At 44.2% G+C, this 19,468-nt stretch overlaps 1 protein-coding gene across 1 annotated transcript in view; it reads left to right on the forward strand.

The window, feature by feature from the left end:
• The first annotated feature begins 10,078 nt into the window (after positions 1-10,078).
• The window catches only part of mtmr9 (myotubularin related protein 9), a 42,361-nt gene continuing 32,971 nt past the window's right edge, over positions 10,079-19,468 (forward strand). Inside the window, exons 1-6 of the mRNA XM_042321349.1 lie at positions 10,079-10,231; positions 11,350-11,534; positions 12,003-12,111; positions 12,663-12,788; positions 16,081-16,254; positions 16,833-17,050. Of these exons, the coding sequence (XP_042177283.1) occupies positions 10,160-10,231; positions 11,350-11,534; positions 12,003-12,111; positions 12,663-12,788; positions 16,081-16,254; positions 16,833-17,050 (884 nt within the window). The 5' untranslated portion in view covers positions 10,079-10,159. The remainder of the gene's footprint in view (positions 10,232-11,349; positions 11,535-12,002; positions 12,112-12,662; positions 12,789-16,080; positions 16,255-16,832; positions 17,051-19,468) is intronic.

Raw genomic sequence — 19,468 nt, forward strand, 5'->3', positions numbered from 1 at the left:
CCTGGAGGAGGGGGTAGGAAAGGGATATCAATGGAAGAAATAGAAAAATGTCTGATTTTGTACCATAGAAAAACAATAACAACGACTTGTCAATAAAAAATCAAAACCTTGGTCACAACCTATAATATCCTTATCTTGTTCCGAAGTTCATGACCTCGGTCACTCAAAACGACCTCAGCAGAACCGTAGGTATTGAAGATGTCCAATATTGCCTTGGAGGTGGCCTTGCCAGTCTTGTCCTTGATGGGTATCATACAAAATAAAAAAAGACATTTTTGGTTCCAACCACCCTTTTTAATGGGTTTCCACAAGGGGATTTAGAGTTAAGCACAATCTCTTCCTTTACTGACTTTAATGGGTATTGGCTCCACCCACTTGGTAAAGCGATTGGTCGTCATCAGACCAATCAGCTGTTGCCATTCCTGGAGTATAGTGAAGAGTCCGATGAGTTCCACCACTAACATTTAAAGTGAGATTAGAAGATTACTTTATTCTTACCCGTGTCTGTGTCATACAGTATACAGATTTTAATATTTGTAAGGATACTGACACACACACACACACACACACACACACACACACACACACACACACATTCAATAATGTTGAACTCTACTGTGGTCAAATAAAGCATCTTATCAGGGCAAAATGTGAATTTGTGGCAATTTACCGATCATGTGCCATGGTGAAACAACCGATGGGCTTCAACTCCACCACCAGTCTTCACCCTCTCAAACGTCTGGCAGACTAGACAGGTACTGACCTATAAGCACAAAGTGACACATTGAAACATTGTGTGCTCTCTGATATGACATTCATTGAAATCATAATAATTTCAGATATAATAGAATGTTATTGATAAACAAAAAGGTTATTTCACTTGCCCCAGCTGTCCTCATCCCACAATTCCACGCCAGAAGAAGTGTAGGTTGATTTTGGCAATCATGCTCTTCACTCCTGAAATGGCCAGCATGCATCTCGGTCAGCATGGCCTCCTCCGCCTCCTCCTCCTCAGTGAAAATCACCCTGCTGTGTGGCTGGCCATCCTTCCCCCATAGGTAGATAGGATTGGTTAACAAGTTGGAGGACAAGAGTTGTTGAAATACTCTTGTCTAAGTGCATTGACACTGCTGTCTCTCTCTGTTTCTCTCTCTTCCCACCTCTCTCTCTCGTCCTGTCTCTCTCTGTCTGTCTGTTTCTCTCTCTCTCATCCTGTCTCTCTCTGTTTCTCTCTCTTCCTGTCTCTCTCTGTCTGTCTGTTTCTCTCTCATCCTGTCTCTCTCTGTCTGTCTGTTTCTCTCTCTCTCATCCTGTCTTTCTCTGTTTCTCTCTCTTTCATCCTGTCTTTCTCTGTTTCTCTCTCTTTCATCCTGTCTTTCTCTGTTTCTCTCTCTTCCCACCTCTCTCTTTCATCCTGTCTTTCTCTGTTTCTCTCTCTTCCCACCTCTCTCTTTCATCCTGTCTTTCTCTGTTTCTCTCTCTCTCATCCTGTCTTTCTCTGTTTCTCTCTCTTTCATCCTGTCTTTCTCTGTTTCTCTCTCTCTCATCCTGTCTTTCTCTGTTTCTCTCTCTCTCATCCTGTCTTTCTCTGTTTCTCTCTCTTTCATCCTGTCTTTCTCTGTTTCTCTCTCTCTCATCCTGTCTTTCTCTGTTTCTCTCTCTTTCATCCTGTCTTTCTCTGTTTCTCTCTCTCTCATCCTGTCTTTCTCTGTTTCTCTCTCTTTCATCCTGTCTCTCTCTGTTTCTCTCTCTCTCATCCTGTCTTTCTCTGTTTCTCTCTCTTTCATCCTGTCTCTCTCTGTTTCTCTCTCTCTCATCCTGTCTTTCTCTGTTTCTCTCTCTCTCATCCTGTCTTTCTCTGTTTCTCTCTCTTTCATCCTGTCTCTCTCTGTTTCTCTCTCTCTCATCCTGTCTTTCTCTGTTTCTCTCTCTTTCATCCTGTCTTTCTCTGTTTCTCTCTCTCTCATCCTGTCTTTCTCTGTTTCTCTCTCTCTCATCCTGTCTTTCTCTGTTTCTCTCTCTTTCATCCTGTCTTTCTCTGTTTCTCTCTCTTCCCACCTCTCTCTTTCATCCTGTCTTTCTCTGTTTCTCTCTCTCTCATCCTGTCTTTCTCTGTTTCTCTCTCTTTCATCCTGTCTTTCTCTGTTTCTCTCTCTTCCCACCTCTCTCTTTCATCCTGTCTTTCTCTGTTTCTCTCTCTTCCCACCTCTCTCTTTCATCCTGTCTTTCTCTGTTTCTCTCTCTCTCATCCTGTCTTTCTCTGTTTCTCTCTCTCTCATCCTGTCTTTCTCTGTTTCTCTCTCTCTCATCCTGTCTTTCTCTGTTTCTCTCTCTCCCCACCTCTCTCTCATCCTGTCTTTCTCTGTTTCTCTCTCTCTCATCCTGTCTTTCTCTGTTTCTCTCTCTTCCCACCTCTCTCTTTCATCCTGTCTTTCTCTGTTTCTCTCTCTTCCCACCTCTCTCTTTCATCCTGTCTTTCTCTGTTTCTCTCTCTCATCCTGTCTTTCTCTGTTTCTCTCTCTCTCATCCTGTCTTTCTCTGTTTCTCTCTCTCTCATCCTGTCTTTCTCTGTTTCTCTCTCTCTCATCCTGTCTTTCTCTGTTTCTCTCTCTTTCATCCTGTCTTTCTCTGTTTCTCTCTCTCTCATCCTGTCTTTCTCTGTTTCTCTCTCTTTCATCCTGTCTTTCTCTGTTTCTCTCTCTCTCATCCTGTCTTTCTCTGTTTCTCTCTCTTTCATCCTGTCTCTCTCTGTTTCTCTCTCTCTCATCCTGTCTTTCTCTGTTTCTCTCTCTTTCATCCTGTCTCTCTCTGTTTCTCTCTCTCTCATCCTGTCTTTCTCTGTTTCTCTCTCTCTCATCCTGTCTTTCTCTGTTTCTCTCTCTTTCATCCTGTCTCTCTCTGTTTCTCTCTCTCTCATCCTGTCTTTCTCTGTTTCTCTCTCTTTCATCCTGTCTTTCTCTGTTTCTCTCTCTCTCATCCTGTCTTTCTCTGTTTCTCTCTCTCTCATCCTGTCTTTCTCTGTTTCTCTCTCTTTCATCCTGTCTTTCTCTGTTTCTCTCTCTCTCATCCTGTCTTTCTCTGTTTCTCTCTCTTTCATCCTGTCTTTCTCTGTTTCTCTCTCTTCCCACCTCTCTTTTCATCCTGTCTTTCTCTGTTTCTCTCTCTCTCATCCTGTCTTTCTCTGTTTCTCTCTCTTCCCACCTCTCTCTTTCATCCTGTCTTTCTCTGTTTCTCTCTCTTCCCACCTCTCTCTTTCATCCTGTCTTTCTCTGTTTCTCTCTCTCTCATCCTGTCTTTCTCTGTTTCTCTCTCTTTCATCCTGTCTTTCTCTGTTTCTCTCTCTCTCATCCTGTCTTTCTCTGTTTCTCTCTCTCTCATCCTGTCTTTCTCTGTTTCTCTCTCTCTCATCCTGTCTTTCTCTGTTTCTCTCTCTTTCATCCTGTCTTTCTCTGTTTCTCTCTCTCTCATCCTGTCTTTCTCTGTTTCTCTCTCTTTCATCCTGTCTCTCTCTGTTTCTCTCTCTTCCCACCTCTCTCTTTCATCCTGTCTTTCTCTGTTTCTCCCTCTTCCCACCTCTCTCTTTCATCCTGTCTTTCTCTGTTTCTCTCTCTTCCCACCTCTCTCTTTCATCCTGTCTTTCTCTGTTTCTCTCTCTTCCCACCTCTCTCTTTCATCCTGTCTTTCTCTGTTTCTCTCTCTTCCCACCTCTCTCTTTCATCCTGTCTTTCTCTGTTTCTCTCTCTCATCCTGTCTTTCTCTGTTTCTCTCTCTCATCCTGTCTTTCTCTGTTTCTCTCTCTTTCATCCTGTCTTTCTCTGTTTCTCTCTCTCTCATCCTGTCTTTCTCTGTTTCTCTCTCTTTCATCCTGTCTCTCTCTGTTTCTCTCTCTTCCCACCTCTCTCTTTCATCCTGTCTTTCTCTGTTTCTCTCTCTTCCCACCTCTCTCTTTCATCCTGTCTTTCTCTGTTTCTCTCTCTTCCCACCTCTCTCTTTCATCCTGTCTTTCTCTGTTTCTCTCTCTTCCCACCTCTCTCTTTCATCCTGTCTTTCTCTGTTTCTCTCTCTTCCCACCTCTCTCTGTTTCTCTCTCTTCCCACCTCTCTCTCTCATCCTGTCTCTCTCTGTCTGTCTGTTTCTCTCTCTCTCATCCTGTCTCTCTCTGTTTCTCTCTCTCTCATCCTGTCTCTCTCTGTCTGTCTGTTTCTCTCTCTCCCTCTTCCCACCTCTCTCTTTCATCCTGTCTTTCTCTGTTTCTCTCTCTTTCATCCTGTCTTTCTCTGTTTCTCTCTCTCTCATCCTGTCTCTCTCTGTCTGTCTGTTTCTCTCTCTCCCTCTTCCCACCTATCTCTCTCTGTTTCTCTCTCTTCCCACCTCTCTCTCTCTCTTCCTGTCTCTTTCTGTCTGTCAGTGTGTCTGTCTAGTGAAGACACCCAGTAAAGGTAAAGTGAAACTACCACTACTGCTCCACAAATATAATGCCATTTGTAGCCATTGTTCTCTCTCTTACGTTTTATCTTAACAAGATATGATCACGGTTTTTGTATACTGTTAACCTTGGTTTATTGGGCGTGGGTTACTGCCAACCAGTAGCCTGTATTGAGTTTAGTTAATAAACCTGGAATTGGTCAACCCCCCATCATAAAGAGGTCAAAGCCAGTTCGCTAGCTAACTACAAACTAACCACTTTGCTAGATAGCTTAGCTAAGAAATTGCCTGCACCAAGCTTCCACTTCCCAGCTAATTATTTCACATTTAACTGACCAGGTAATCCAATCCAATTTGCAATGTGTCTCCATGCAGCATTTCTTTGCACGTGGTTCCCAGAAGCAATTGTCGCTTTGGTCAAAAATGGGAGGGAACCCAGAGTCAGCGAAAATTACCGTTTCATCCACGCTGCAAACCTGTCTGCAGCCTTGCCGAAGCACATGGGTGTCAAGTACAGGGAAAGGTTTGACGAAAACAAAATATGGCAAAACGTATCTGGTGTATATATGGCATTGGGATGCTTTCATCAGTGAGATAAGTAATTTCAGACACTTATTGAGACTTGAAGGACAGCTAGTGTTTGGTTGCTGGAATTATTTTTAGTGTGAAGGTAGCCTACTTTTTGAAGGTGGTTTGACAATCAGATGAAAAACATCCTTGTATTCATGGCACATGAATGCAATGGGGTGGCAGGGTAGCCTAGTGGTTAGAGTGGAGGGGCGGCAGGGTAGCCTAGTAGTTAGAGTGGAGGGGCGGCAGGGTAGCCTAGTAGTTAGAGTGGTGGGGTGGCAGGGTAGCCTAGTGGTTAGAGTGTTGGACTAGTAACCGGAAGATTGCAAGTTCAAACCCCCGAGCTGACTAGGTACAAAACTGTCGTTCTGCCCCCGAACAGGCAGTTAACCCACAGTTCCGAGGCCATCATTGAAAATAAGAATTTGTTCTTAACTGACATGCCTAGTAAAATAAAGATAATAAACATTTAAAGGTAATCACTTTTTTACAGTTAAATTACACCTTTACTGTAAAACCCATTAAAACCAGTGGGGGGAGGGTGTGGGCCTCTGCCTGGGGCCTCCATATCACTACGTCCCGTGTCTAGCTTAAATAGACAGATTTTGAATGGGATTTGTTATTGTGCGAATTCGATTTTTTTAACGCAACATGTAAAGTTTTAGTCCCATGTTTCATGAGCTGAAATAAAAAGATCCCTGAAATGTTCCACATGCACCATAAAGCTTATTTCTCACAATTTTTGTGCACAATTGTGTTTACATCCCTGTTAGTGAGCATTTCTCCTTTGCCAAGATAATCCATCCCCCTGACTGGTGTGCCATATCAAGAAGCTGAATAAACAGCATGATCATTACACAGGTGCACTTTGTGCCGGGGACAATAAAAGGCCATTCTAAAATGTGCAGTTTTGTCACACAACACAATGCCACAGATGTCTCAAGTTTTGAGGGAACGTGCAATTGGCATGCTGACTGCAGGAATGTCCAATTAAATGTTAATTTCCCATAAGTCGCCTCCAACGTAATTTTAGAGAATTTGGCACTACACCCAACCAGCCTCTCAACCTCAGATCACATGAAGCCACGCCAGCAAAGAACCTCAACATCCGTCTTCTTCACTTTCGGGATCGTCTGAGACCAGCCACCCAGACAGCTGATGAAACTGAGGAGTATTTATGTCGATAATAAAGCCCGTTTGTGGGGAAAAACTTATTCTGATTGGCTGGGCCTGGCTCCCAAGTGGGTGGGTCTATGCTCTCCCAGTCCCACCCATGGCTGCGCACCTTGCCAATCATGTGAAATCCATAGATTAGATACTAATGAATTAATTTCAGTTGACCGATTTCCTTATGAACTGTAACTCAGTAAAATCGTTGAAATTGTTGCGTGTTGTTTTTATATTTTAGTTTGATGCTGCATCCATGGCAAAGTCTCACTGGCGCCACCTGCTGGTTTCTCAAACTTCAGTTTAAAGGATATGAAAGCTCTTTAATTCAAATACACTGCTCAAAAGAATAAAGGGAACTCGAAAATAACACATCCTAGATCTGAATGGAGTTACATTGTGTCGTTTAAGTGTTCCCTTTATTTTTTTGAGCAGTGTAGTTAAATTAGATACACATAGTACCAGTCGAATGTTTGGACACGCCTACTCATTCAAGGGTTTTTTCTTTATTTTTTGCTATTTTTTACATTGTAGAATAATAGTGAAGACATGAAAACTATCAAATAATACATATGGAATCATGTAGTAACCAAAAAAGTGTTAAAAAAAAATCAAGATATATTTTATATTTGAGATTCTTCAAAAGTAGCCACCCTTTGCCTTGATGACAGCTTTGCACACTCTTGACATTCTCTCAACCAGCTTCATGAGAGTCACCTGGAATGCGTTTCAATTAAAAGGTGTACCTTGTTAAAAGTTCATTTGTGGAATTTATTTTCTTCTTTATGCGTTTGAGCCAATCAGTTGTGTTGTGACAAGGTAGGGTTGGTATACAGAAGATAACCAATCAGTTGTGTTGTGACAAGGTAGGGGGTGGTATACAGAAGATAACCAATCAGTTGTGTTGTGACAAGGTAGGGGTGGTATACAGAAGATAGCCAATCAGTTGTGTTGTGACAAGGTAGGGGTGGTATACAGAAGATAACCAATCAGTTGTGTTGTGACAAGGTAGGGGTTGGTATACAGAAGATAGCCAATCAGTTGTGTTGTGACAAGGTAGGGGTGGTATACAGAAGATAACCAATCAGTTGTGTTGTGACAAGGTAGGGGTGGTATACAGAAGATAGCCAATCAGTTGTGTTGTGACAAGGTAGGGGTGGTATACAGAAGATAGCCAATCAGTTGTGTTGTGACAAGGTAGGGGGTGGTATACAGAAGATAACCAATCAGTTGTGTTGTGACAAGGTAGGGGGTGGTATACAGAAGATAGCCAATCAGTTGTGTTGTGACAAGGTAGGGGTTGGTATACAGAAGATAGCCAATCAGTTGTGTTGTGACAAGGTAGGGGTGGTATACAGAAGATAACCAATCAGTTGTGTTGTGACAAGGTAGGGGTGGTATACAGAAGATAGCCAATCAGTTGTGTTGTGACAAGGTAGGGGGTGGTATACAGAAGATAGCCAATCAGTTGTGTTGTGACAAGGTAGGGGTTGGTATACAGAAGATAGCCAATCAGTTGTGTTGTGACAAGGTAGGGGTTGTATACAGAAGATAACCAATCAGTTGTGTTGTGACAAGGTAGGGGGTGGTATACAGAAGATAGCCAATCAGTTGTGTTGTGACAAGGTAGGGGTGGTATACAGAAGATAGCCAATCAGTTGTGTTGTGACAAGGTAGGGGTTGTATACAGAAGATAACCAATCAGTTGTGTTGTGACAAGGTAGGGGTTGGTATACAGAAGATAGCCAATCAGTTGTGTTGTGACAAGGTAGGGATTGGTATACAGAAGATAACCAATCAGTTGTGTTGTGACAAGGTAGGGGTGGTATACAGAAGATAACCAATCAGTTGTGTTGTGACAAGGTAGGGGTTGTATACAGAAGATAACCAATCATGTGTTGTGACAAGGTAGGGGTTGGTATACAGAAGATAACCAATCAGTGGTGTTGTGACAAGGTAGGGGTGGTATACAGAAGATAACCAATCAGTGGTGTTGTGACAAGGTAGGGGTGGTATACAGAAGATAACCAATCAGTTGTGTTGTGACAAGGTAGGGGGTGGTATACAGAAGACAGCCAATCAGTTGTGTTGTGACAAGGTAGGGGTTGTATACAGAAGATAACCAATCAGTTGTGTTGTGACAAGGTAGGGGTGGTATACAGAAGATAACCAATCAGTTGTGTTGTGACAAGGTAGGGGTTGGTATACAGAAGACAGCCAATCAGTTGTGTTGTGACAAGGTAGGGGTGGTATACAGAAGATAACCAATCAGTTGTGTTGTGACAAGGTAGGGGTGGTATACAGAAGATAACCAATCAGTTGTGTTGTGACAAGGTAGGGGTGGTATACAGAAGATAGCCAATCAGTTGTGTTGTGACAAGGTAGGGGTGTGGTGTTGTGACAAGGTAGGGGTGGTATACAGAAGACAGCCAATCAGTGGTGTTGTGACAAGGTAGGGGTTGGTATACAGAAGATAGCCAATCAGTTGTGTTGTGACAAGGTAGGGGTGGTATACAGAAGATAGCCAATCAGTGGTGTTGTGACAAGGTAGGGGGTGGTATACAGAAGACAGCCCTCTTTGGTAAAATACCAAGTCCATTACAGCTCAACTACTCAAAGAGAAAAGACATTCCATCATCCCTTTAAGACATGAAGGTCAAAACCCTTTAATGTCAATCCGGAAAATAACGTTGAAAGTTTCTTTAATTGCAGTCGCAAAAACCATCAAGTGATGAAACTGTCTTTCATGAGGACACAGGATATCACAGGATATCATGTCCCAGAGTTACCTCTCCTGCAGATGATACTGTAATGGGTTTATAGGCGTGGATATCGACTCTGCTGCTCGAGCTTTTGCGGCACAGTCAATAGCGCGCTGGACTTTGGGCTAGAAGGTTGAGGGTTTGAGGCCTGCTCCCTGCCTGTTTCATTACAATATGTTAATCAGAGTTAACTTCATCTCAGATTGCAGCCCAAATAAATGCTTCACAGAGTTCAAGTAACAGACACATCTCAACATCAACTGTTCAGAGGAAAACTGTGTAAGTCAGGCCTTCATGGTCGAATTTCTACAAAAAAAAAACACTACTAAAGGACACCAATTAGAAGAAGAGACATGCTTGGGCCAGGAAACACGAGCATTGGACATTAGACCACTGGAAATCTGTCCTTTGGTCTGATGAGTCTAAATCTGAGATGTTTGGTTCCAACCACCGTGTCTTTGTGAGACGCAGAGTAGGTGAATGGATGATCTCCGCATGTGTGGTTTCCACCGTGAAGCATGGAGGAGGTGTGATGGTGTGGGGGTTATTTCCTGGTGACACTGTCTGTGATTTATTTAGAATTCAAGGTACACTTAACCAGCATGGCTACAACAGCATTGTGCAGCGATATGCCATCCCATCTGGTTTGCATCTGGTTTCCATCTGGAATATAATTTGTTTTTCAACAGGACAATGACCCAAAACGCCTCCAGGCTGTGTAAGGGCTATTTGACCAAGAAGGAGAGTGATGGAGTGCTGCATCAGATGACCTGGCCTCCACAATCACCCGACCTCAACCTAATTGAGATGGTTTGGGATGAGTTGGACCACAGAGTGAAGGAAAAGCAGCCAATATGTGGGAACTCCTTTCAGACTGTAGAAAAAGCATTCCTCATGAAGCTGGTTGAGAGAATGCCAAGAATGTGCAAAGCTGTCATCAAGGCAAAGGGTGGCTGCTTTTAAAGAATCTCAAATCTCAAATATATTTTGATACACTTTTTTTTGGTTACTACATAATTCCATATGTGTTATTTGATCGTGTTGATGTCTTCACTATTATTCTACAATGTATAAAATAGTAAAAAATAACAAAAAACCCTTTAATGAGTAGGTGTGTCTGAACTGTTGACTGGTACTGTATATGTAGCATCTATAGTGTCGTTGTGAATTATAAATAGTTTTCCATTGATTGGCATCGGAACCCTAATGTCAGATGTCCTCTTGTTCCAGTCGGCATGTTTTTGTGTTCCCACTTCATTCTCACTCAACCAGTAACATTTTTGGTCAAACATCAGCAGAGGTGTCAGGTAGGATGCTAGTGTTTACACCAGTTACATTTAAAATCTAAATTGTTGTTGTTGGACGTGTTGATTAACCAATGTATCGGATAAAGATATCATTAGCAGCTTTGCTACACTTTCAGGCTGCAGTGTCTACGCAGTTAGCTAGTTAACCTTAGCTAGGAAGTTATAACTCTCTAGTTAAATCTGTCATTCGTTGATAAAACTCAACTATGGTCTCCACCTCTCGCTACTTTATTCCGTTACCTGTATAAAGCCGTCTGTCAGGAACCAAAGATACATGTTTTGTATGAACTTAAAATGATCTAATATCAGCCTACTTAGCTTGCGTACGTCGTTAGTTAGCTAGCTAGATGCCTAGCCGGTAGCTAATGTTAGTGGAGCTAGCTAAGAGATGTGGCTTTCTAAACAACTGGGTACTCGGGAAATCAATTCAATTATTGGCTTTATTGGTATATGTTAAATATACAGAAGTGAAATAAACACAAATATACAGTAAACATTACACTGCATAGAAGTTCCAAAATAAAGAGGATCACAAATGTCATTAAAACAATATCAATTCAATTCAAGGGTCTTTATTGGCATGGGATACATGTGTTAACATTGCCAAAGCAAGTGAGGTAGATAATTTCACTTTTGTATATTAACTTTCTTGAACTCCGACCCGAAGATCACCGATGTCTTGATTTGACCTCGTATTTTTCCGAGTTCGTAGTTGTTTTGAACGCGGCATGAGGGCTGTCACTCCTACCTCCGAGTTGGTTAGTTATCTTATCTTATGGTGCTTTCAATACAACTAATGCCGCGTTCAATACAACTGCGAACTCGGAAATCGCCGATTCCTGAACGTTCAATCTACATGGGAACTCTATATATATTTTCTTCGAGTTCCCAGTTGTCTTGAAAGCACAATTTGATTGCCAGGAAGTTTGCACCAGGAGCATGTTAACTAGCTAGGTGGCCAAAGCTAGTATTGCAAGTATCTGATGTCTATCAAACATTAAATTATAATTTCTTGTTGTGAAAAAGAAACTGCACCTCTTGGTTGAGAAAATAAATAAATAAACATACAGAGTGCAACTATCTCGCCTTATGGTAGGCTGTCTGTGTCTCTGTTTTAGGAAATGGAGTTTGCTGAGCTGATTAAGACCCCCAGAGTGGATGGGGTGGTGTTGAGGAGACCCTTCCTTCCCACAGTGGAGGGAACTCTCTGTCTGACAGGACATCACCTCATACTGAGCTCCAGACAGGACAACACAGAGGAACTCTGGCTGCTGCATGCTAACATCGACGCCATAGAGAAGAGGTGGGTGGTCGGTAGCTCAGGCTCAGCGTCAGGCTGCTGCATGCTAACATCGACCCCATAGAGAAGAGGTGGGTGGTCGGTAGCTCAGGCTCAGCGTCAGGCTGCTGCATGCTAACATCGACCCCATAGAGAAGAGGTGGGTGGTCGGTAGCTCAGGCTCAGCGTCAGGCTGCTGCATGCTAACATCGACCCCATAGAGAAGAGGTGGGTGTGTGTGTACAGGACAAACACAATGGGGTTGTAGGGGGATATTTGGGGTTAGGGACTTGCTAGTAGGTATAAAGACCTGAGTGTCAGGGTTGAGGATGGGGTTAGGATCAGGTTGAGGATGGGTTGAGGGGTTAGGATCAGGGTGAGGGTAAGGAGGGGTTAGGATCAGGGTGAAGGTAAGGAGGGGTTAGGATCAGGGGTGAGGGGTTATGATCAAGCTTAGGGTCAGTGTTAACCTTCTCCTCCCCCTGTCTGCAGGTTTGTGGGGTCTCTTGGCACCATTATAGTCAAGTGTAAAGACCTCAGGGTGATTCAGCTGGATATCCCTGGCATGGAGGAGTGCCTCAACATCGCCAGCTCTATCGAGGTGAGGAGGGACTATAGTCTCCATGTTTTATATATAAACATCAATGGAATGAATAGGAACAATGCAGGTTGACCAGTAAACTAGCCTATGGTATCAATCCCACCGTGGAGATAAACAATGGTATCAATCCCAGCATGGAGATAGACCTCTAGAGGAGTTTCTCTGTGGTTCTAATCTCATTCATAGACACCCCCCCCGCCCCCCGCCTCCAAATAAATTGTCTTAATCTACCCAGCAATCCTCTCCGACAACACCTTCCCTCTAACTCTCCCCTTTACACTAGCAAAGCAGATTCACACATCAGTCATGTGATTCACTAAAATGAAATGATGACAAATACTTTAGTCAGTAGGTCCCTCAGAATTCTATGGTCACTCCCACTAAGGTCAACTCTGAGTGGTTGCTATCCCAGGCTTGTATGTGTTGTACACAATAACCCGGGAAGGAGGTTACTAGCTATGGTTCTCAGGCTGTGGTCTCATTCTCTATGAAGTGTGCACTCGTTCACTACAGAGTGCACCAGCAACGTAACATCTGCTCTCTTCCTCTAGGTTCTGTCCACTCTGGACTCTGTCTCTTTGATGTACCCGTTCTTCTACCGGCCCATGTTTCAGGTCATCGAGGACGGATGGAAGTCTTTCCTTCCAGAGGATGCTTTCAAAGACCTGGAGTCCATGGTAATGTAGGGCTGCTCTGCTCACCCTGGAACCTGCTGAGATAATACGAGGAGTCTACAAAACATTAAGAACACCTTCCTAATATTGAGTTGCACCCTCTTTTTGCCCTCGGAACAGCCTCAGTTCGTCAGGTCGTGGAGTCTACAAGGTGTCGAAAGCGTTCCACAGGGATGCTGGCCCTCGTTGATTCACATGGATGTCAAGTTGGCTGTATGTCCTTTGGGTGGTGGACCATTCTGGATACACACAGGAAACTGTTGTGTGAAAAACCCAGCAGTGTTAGTTTTTGACACAAACCGGTACACCTGGTTATTACCACCATACCCCATTCAAAGGCACTTAAATATTATGGCTTGTCCATTTACCCTCTGAATGGCAGAGGTATGCAATCCATGTCTCAAGACTTAAAAATCCTTCTTTAACCCGTCTCCTACCATTCATCTACACTGATTGAAGTGGATTTAACAAGTGACATCAATAAGGGATCATAGCTTTCACCTGGATTCACCTGGTCAGTCTGTGTCATGGAAAGAGCAGCTGTTCTTTACCGCTGTATGTCTGTTTCTAATTACCCCTGTATGTCTGTTTCTAATTACCCCTGTATGTCTGTTTCTAATTACCCCTGTACGTCTGTTTCTAATTACCGCTGTATGTCTGTTTCTAATTACCGCTGTACGTCTGTTTCTAATTACCCCTGTATGTCTGTTTCTAATTACCCCTGTATGTCTGTTTCTAATTACCCCTGTATGTCTGTTTCTAATTACCCCTGTACGTCTGTTTCTAATTACCCCTGTATCGTCTGTTTCTAATTACCCCTGTACGTCTGTTTCTAATTACCCCTGTACGTCTGTTTCTAATTACCCCTGTACGTCTGTTTCTAATTACCCCTGTACGTCTGTTTCTAATTACCCCTGTACGTCTGTTTCTAATTACCCCTGTACGTCTGTTTCTAATTACCCCTGTACGTCTGTTTCTAATTACCCCTGTACGTCTGTTTCTAATTACCCCTGTATGGCTGTTTCTAATTACCCCTGTATGTCTGTTTCTAATTACCCCTGTATGTCTGTTTCTAATTACGGCTGTTTCTAATTACCCCTGTATGGCTGTTTCTAATTACCCCTGTATGTCTGTTTCTAATTACCCCTGGGTGTTGTATGGCTGTTTCTAATTACCCCTGTATGGCTGTTTCTAATTACGGCTGTTTCTAATTACCCCTGTATGGCTGTTTCTAATTACCCCTGGGTGTTGTATGGCTGTTTCTAATTACCCCTGTATGGCTGTTTCTAATTACCCCTGTATGGCTGTTTCTAATTACCCCTGTATGGCTGTTTCTAATTACCCCTGTATGGCTGTTTCTAATTACCCCTGTATGGCTGTTTCTAATTACCCCTGTATGGCTGTTTCTAATTACCCTGGGTTTGTATGGCTGTTTCTAATTACCCCTGTATGGCTGTTTCTAATTACCCCTGTATGGCTGTTTCTAATTACCCCTGTATGGCTGTTTCTAATTACCCCTGTATGGCTGTTTCTAATTACCCCTGGCTGTTTCTAATTACCCCTGTATGTCTGTTTCTAATTACCCCTGTATGGCTGTTTCTAATTACGGCTGTTTCTAATTACCCCTGTATGGCTGTTTCTAATTACGGCTGTTTCTAATTACCCCTGTATGTCTGTTTCTAATTACCCTGTATGGCTGTTTCTAATTACGGCTGTTTCTAATTACCCCTGTATGGCTGTTTCTAATTACCCCTGTATGGCTGTTTCTAATTACCCTTGTTTCTAATTACGGCTGTTTCTAATTACCCCTGTATGGCTGTTTCTAATTACCCCTGTATGGCTGTTTCTAATTACGGCTGTTTCTAATTACGGCTGTTTCTAATTACCCCTGTATGGCTGTTTCTAATTACCCCTGTATGGCTGTTTCTAATTACCCCTGTATGGCTGTTTCTAATTACCCATGGGTGTTGTATGGCTGTTTCTAATTACCCCTGTATGGCTGTTTCTTTTAGATCTGGATGTTTCAAGGTTTATTTGTCAAATAAGGCAAATGGTTCTTTCATTATGTTAATTTTCAATAATGTTCTGTCAAATCAAATGTTTTTCTAATGCCCTTTTTACATCAGCAGATGTCACAAAGTGACATAAAAACAACCCATAAAAACCCAGCTTTCCTTAAGTATTTTAATGATCCAATCTCCCCTCCTCACTACCCTACCTCCCTCATCTCCATCCATCCCTCCTCTCCATCCATCCACACCTCCCTCCTCTCCCTCCATCCATCCCTCCTCTCCATCCATCCATCCACACCTCCCTCCTCTCCATCCATCCATCCCTCCTCCATCCATCCATCCCTCCCTCCATCCATCCCTCTCCATCCATTCATCCCTCCATCCATCCCTCCCCTCCTCCATCTCCATCCATCCACACCTCCCTCCTCTCCATCCATCCATCCCTCCCCTCCATCCATCCATCCATTCATCCTCCCTCTCCATCCATCCATCCATCCCTCCCACCTCCATCCACACCTCCCTCCTCTCCATCCATCCATCCCTCCTCTCCATCCATCCCATCCCCATCTTCTCCTCTCATCCATCCCTCTCCATCCATCCATCTCCTCTCCATCCATCTATCCATCCTCCCATCTCCATCCATCCATCCTCCATCCATCCATCCCCTCCTCTCCATCCCCTCTCATCCATCCCTCCTCCTCTCCATCCATCATCCCTCCTCTCCATCCCCCTCCATCCCTCCTCTCCATCCATCATCCCTCCTCTCCATCCCCCCTCCATCCCTCCTCTCCATCCATCATCCCTCCTCCATCCATCCCCCCCCATCCCATCCCTCCTCTCCATCCATCATCCCTCCTCTCCATCCATCCCTCCTCCTCTCCATCCACCCCCCTCCATCCCTCCCTCCTCCATCCATCCCTCCTCTCCATCCATCCCTCCTCTCCATCCATCCCTCCTCCATCCCTCCTCTCCCTCCCATCCCCTCTCCCATCCCCCCTCCCTCCATCCCTCCATCCATCCTCTCCTCTCCTCCATCCCTCCTCTCCATCCTCCATCCCTCCTCTACCTCCCTCCTCTATCCCTCCTCCATCCCCTCCATCCTCCCATCCATCCCTCGCTCCTCTCCATCCATCCCTCCTCCTCCCATCCCCCTCCATCCCTCCTCTACCTCCATCCCTCCTCTACCTCCATCCCTCCTCTCCATCCATCCCTCCTCTCCATCCATCCCTCACTCCTCTCCATCCACCCCCTCCTCCATCCCTCCCTCCATCCATCTCTCCTAGACTGAAGAGTGGCGTCTGAGTGATGTGAATAAGGACTACAGTGTGTGTTCCTCCTACCCTCCTCTGGTGGCCGTACCTAAAGATGTGGATGACGACACCCTAAGGAAGGCTGCCGCCTTCCGCCACGGTGGACGCTTCCCCGTACTCAGCTACTATCACAAGAAGAACGGCATGGTGAGAGGAGTGCACGGCACCATGGGAAATTGAGTTTATAGTCAATGTAGTTCACCATAGAGAAGTGTTCTCGTCTACCATGTTCATAATTTATGTGGCAGAAAAAGACTTGAGGTCTTTTGAGGGCTTTTCAAGGTATTAAACCCCAACTGAATTGGTCTATTTGAGTCTGATCTTAAAGGGAAAATCCACCCAAAAACGTTATTTTGGTATTTGTTTTTTTAGTCCATTGTTGCAAAAAAAAAATCGGCTAAACTTTGAACATTGAGATATTAAATAAATGATAGAGAATAGGCCTTGAATAGGAAGAGTGAAAGACACTGGTATACTCTTTCATAACACAGGAATACAGCCGGTGGGATTGTTTTTGGCTGGCGTTTTCCTTCAAGCCTTTTAGAGGTAGTAAAAGTCTAATCTGTCTCTATGTTCAGTAGGCCCACGTATAACATAAATACATTTACATTTTAGTCACTTAGCAACCTAATTAACCAATCAAAATGCTCAATTTCTGTCTTCCTCTGTGGTGTCTGCTTCTTGACCCCTGAGCTCTAAATCCCTGATTCGCTCTCTGTCACCAGGTGATGATGCGTTCAGGCCAGCCGCTGACCGGCACCAACGGGCGTCGCTGTAAGGAAGACGAGAAGTTGATCAACGCCACGTTGCGGGCGGGGAAACGGGGCTACATCATCGACACGCGTACCGTCAGCGTGGCGCAGCAGGCCAAGGCACGGGGAGGAGGGTTCGAATCAGAGGCCAACTATCCACAGTGGAGGAGGATTCACAAGGCTATAGAGAGGTGATGGAAGGGTGATAGTGATCAAATCACATTTTTCACATACACATGGTTAGCAGATGTTATTGGTCACATACACATGGTTAGCAGATGTTATTGGTCACATACACATGGTTAGCAGATGTTATTGGTCACATGGTTAGCAGATGTTATTGGTCAGTTACACATGGTTAGCAGGTGTTATTGGTCACATACACATGGTTAGCAGATGTTATTGGTCACATGGTTAGCAGATGTTAATGGTCACATGGTTAGCAGATGTTATTGGTGACATGGTTAGCAGATGTTAATGGTCATATGGTTAGCAGATGTTAATGGTCACATGGTTAGCAGATGTTAATGGTCACATTTAGCAGATGTCACATGGTTAGCAGATGTTATTGGTCACATGGTTAGCAGATGTTATTGGTCACGTGGTTAGCAGATGTTATTGGTCACGTGGTTAGCAGATGTTACACATGGTTAGCAGATGTTATTGGTCACATACACATGGTTAGCAGATGTTATTGGTCACATGGTTAGCAGATGTTATTGGTCACATGGTTAGCAGATGTTATTGGTCACATGTTTAGCAGATGTTATTGGTCACTTGGTTAGCAGATGTTATTGTTCACATGGTTAGCAGATGTTATTAGTCACATGGTTAGCAGATGTTATTGGTCACATACACATGGTTAGCAGATGTTATTGGTCACATGGTTAGCAGATGTTAATGGTCACATGGTTAGCAGATGTTAATGGTCACATGGTTAGCAGATGTTAATGGTCACATACACATGGTTAGCAGATGTTAATGGTCACATACACATGGTTAGCAGATGTTATTGGTCACATGGTTAGCAGATGTTATTGGTCACGTGGTTAGCAGATGTTATTGGTCACGTTTAGCAGATGTTATTGGTCACATGGTTAGCAGATGTTATTGGTCACATGGTTAGCAGATGTTATTGGTCACATGGTTAGCAGATGTTATTGGTCACATGGTTAGCAGATGTTATTGGTCACATACACATGGTTAGCAGATGTTATTGGTCACATGGTTAGCAGATGTTATTGGTCACATGGTTAGCAGATGTTATTGGTCACATGGTTAGCAGATGTTATTGGTCACATGATTAGCAGATGTTATTGGTCACATGGTTAGCAGATGGTATTGGTCACGTGGTTAGCAGATGTTAATGGTCACATACACATGGTTAGCAGATGTTAATGGTCACATACACATGGTTAGCAGATGTTAATGTGAGTGTAGCGAAATGCTTGTGCTTCTAGTTCCGACCATGCAGTAATATCTAACAAGTAATCTAACAATTTCCACAACAACGACCCAATACACACACATCTAAGTAAATGGATGGAATAAGAATATGTACATATAAGTATATGGATGAGTGATGGCCGAGCGGCATAGGTAAGATACAATAGATGGTATAGAGTACAGTGTTATACATATGAGATGAGTAATACAAGTTATATAAACGTTTTTAAAGTGACTAGTAGAAATGCTGCTGCCTACATGTGTTAGTGGTGGCTGTTTACCAGTCTGATGGCCTTGAGACAGAAGCTGTTTACCAGTCTGATGGCCTTGAGACAGAAGCTGTTTACCAGTCTGAGGGCCTCTAGACAGAAGCTGTTTACCAGTCTGATGGCCTTGAGACAGAAGCTGTTTAACAGTCTGATGGCCTCTAGATAGAAGCTGTTTACCAGTGTCTCTGTCCCAGCTTTGATGCACCTGTACTGACCTCGCCTTCTGGATGATATTTTTGGCCTTCCTGTGACAGGTGATGTAGGTGTCCTGGAGGGCAGGTAATTGCACCCAGTGATGTGTTGTGCAGACCACACCACCCTGATGGAGAGGGGTGAGATCATGGTGATGGCGAGTTGATGGGGAGGACGAGGTGAATGAGATGGTCAGGGAGAGGTGATGGTCAGGGAGAGGTGATGGTCAGGGAGAGGTGATGGTCAGGGAGAGGTGATGGTCAGGGAGAGGTGATGGTCAGGGAGAGGTGATGGTCAGGGAGAGGTGATGGTCAGGGAGAGGTGATGGTCAGGGAGAGGTGATGGTCAGGGAGAGGTGATGGTCAGGGAGAGGTGATGGTCAGGGAGATGGTCAGATGGGATGGTCAGGGAGAGGTGATGGTCAGGGAGAGGTGATGGGATGGGGAGGGAGAGGTGATGGAGAGGTGATGGGATGGGGAGGAGGGTGATGGGATGGGGAGGAGAGGGTGATGGGATGGGGAGGGAGAGGTGAGAGGGATGGGGAGGGAGAGGTTGATTTGATTTGTGATGGGGGGAGGGAGAGGTGATGGGATGGGGAGGGAGGGAGAGGTGATGGGATGGGGAGGGAGAGGTGATGGGATGGAGAGGGAGAGGTGATGTCAGGGAGAGGTGATGGGGAGGGAGAGGTGATGGGGAGGGGAG

This window comes from Oncorhynchus tshawytscha, linkage group LG05 (assembly GCF_018296145.1).
Source record: "Oncorhynchus tshawytscha isolate Ot180627B linkage group LG05, Otsh_v2.0, whole genome shotgun sequence".
Taxonomy (NCBI): domain Eukaryota; kingdom Metazoa; phylum Chordata; class Actinopteri; order Salmoniformes; family Salmonidae; genus Oncorhynchus; species Oncorhynchus tshawytscha.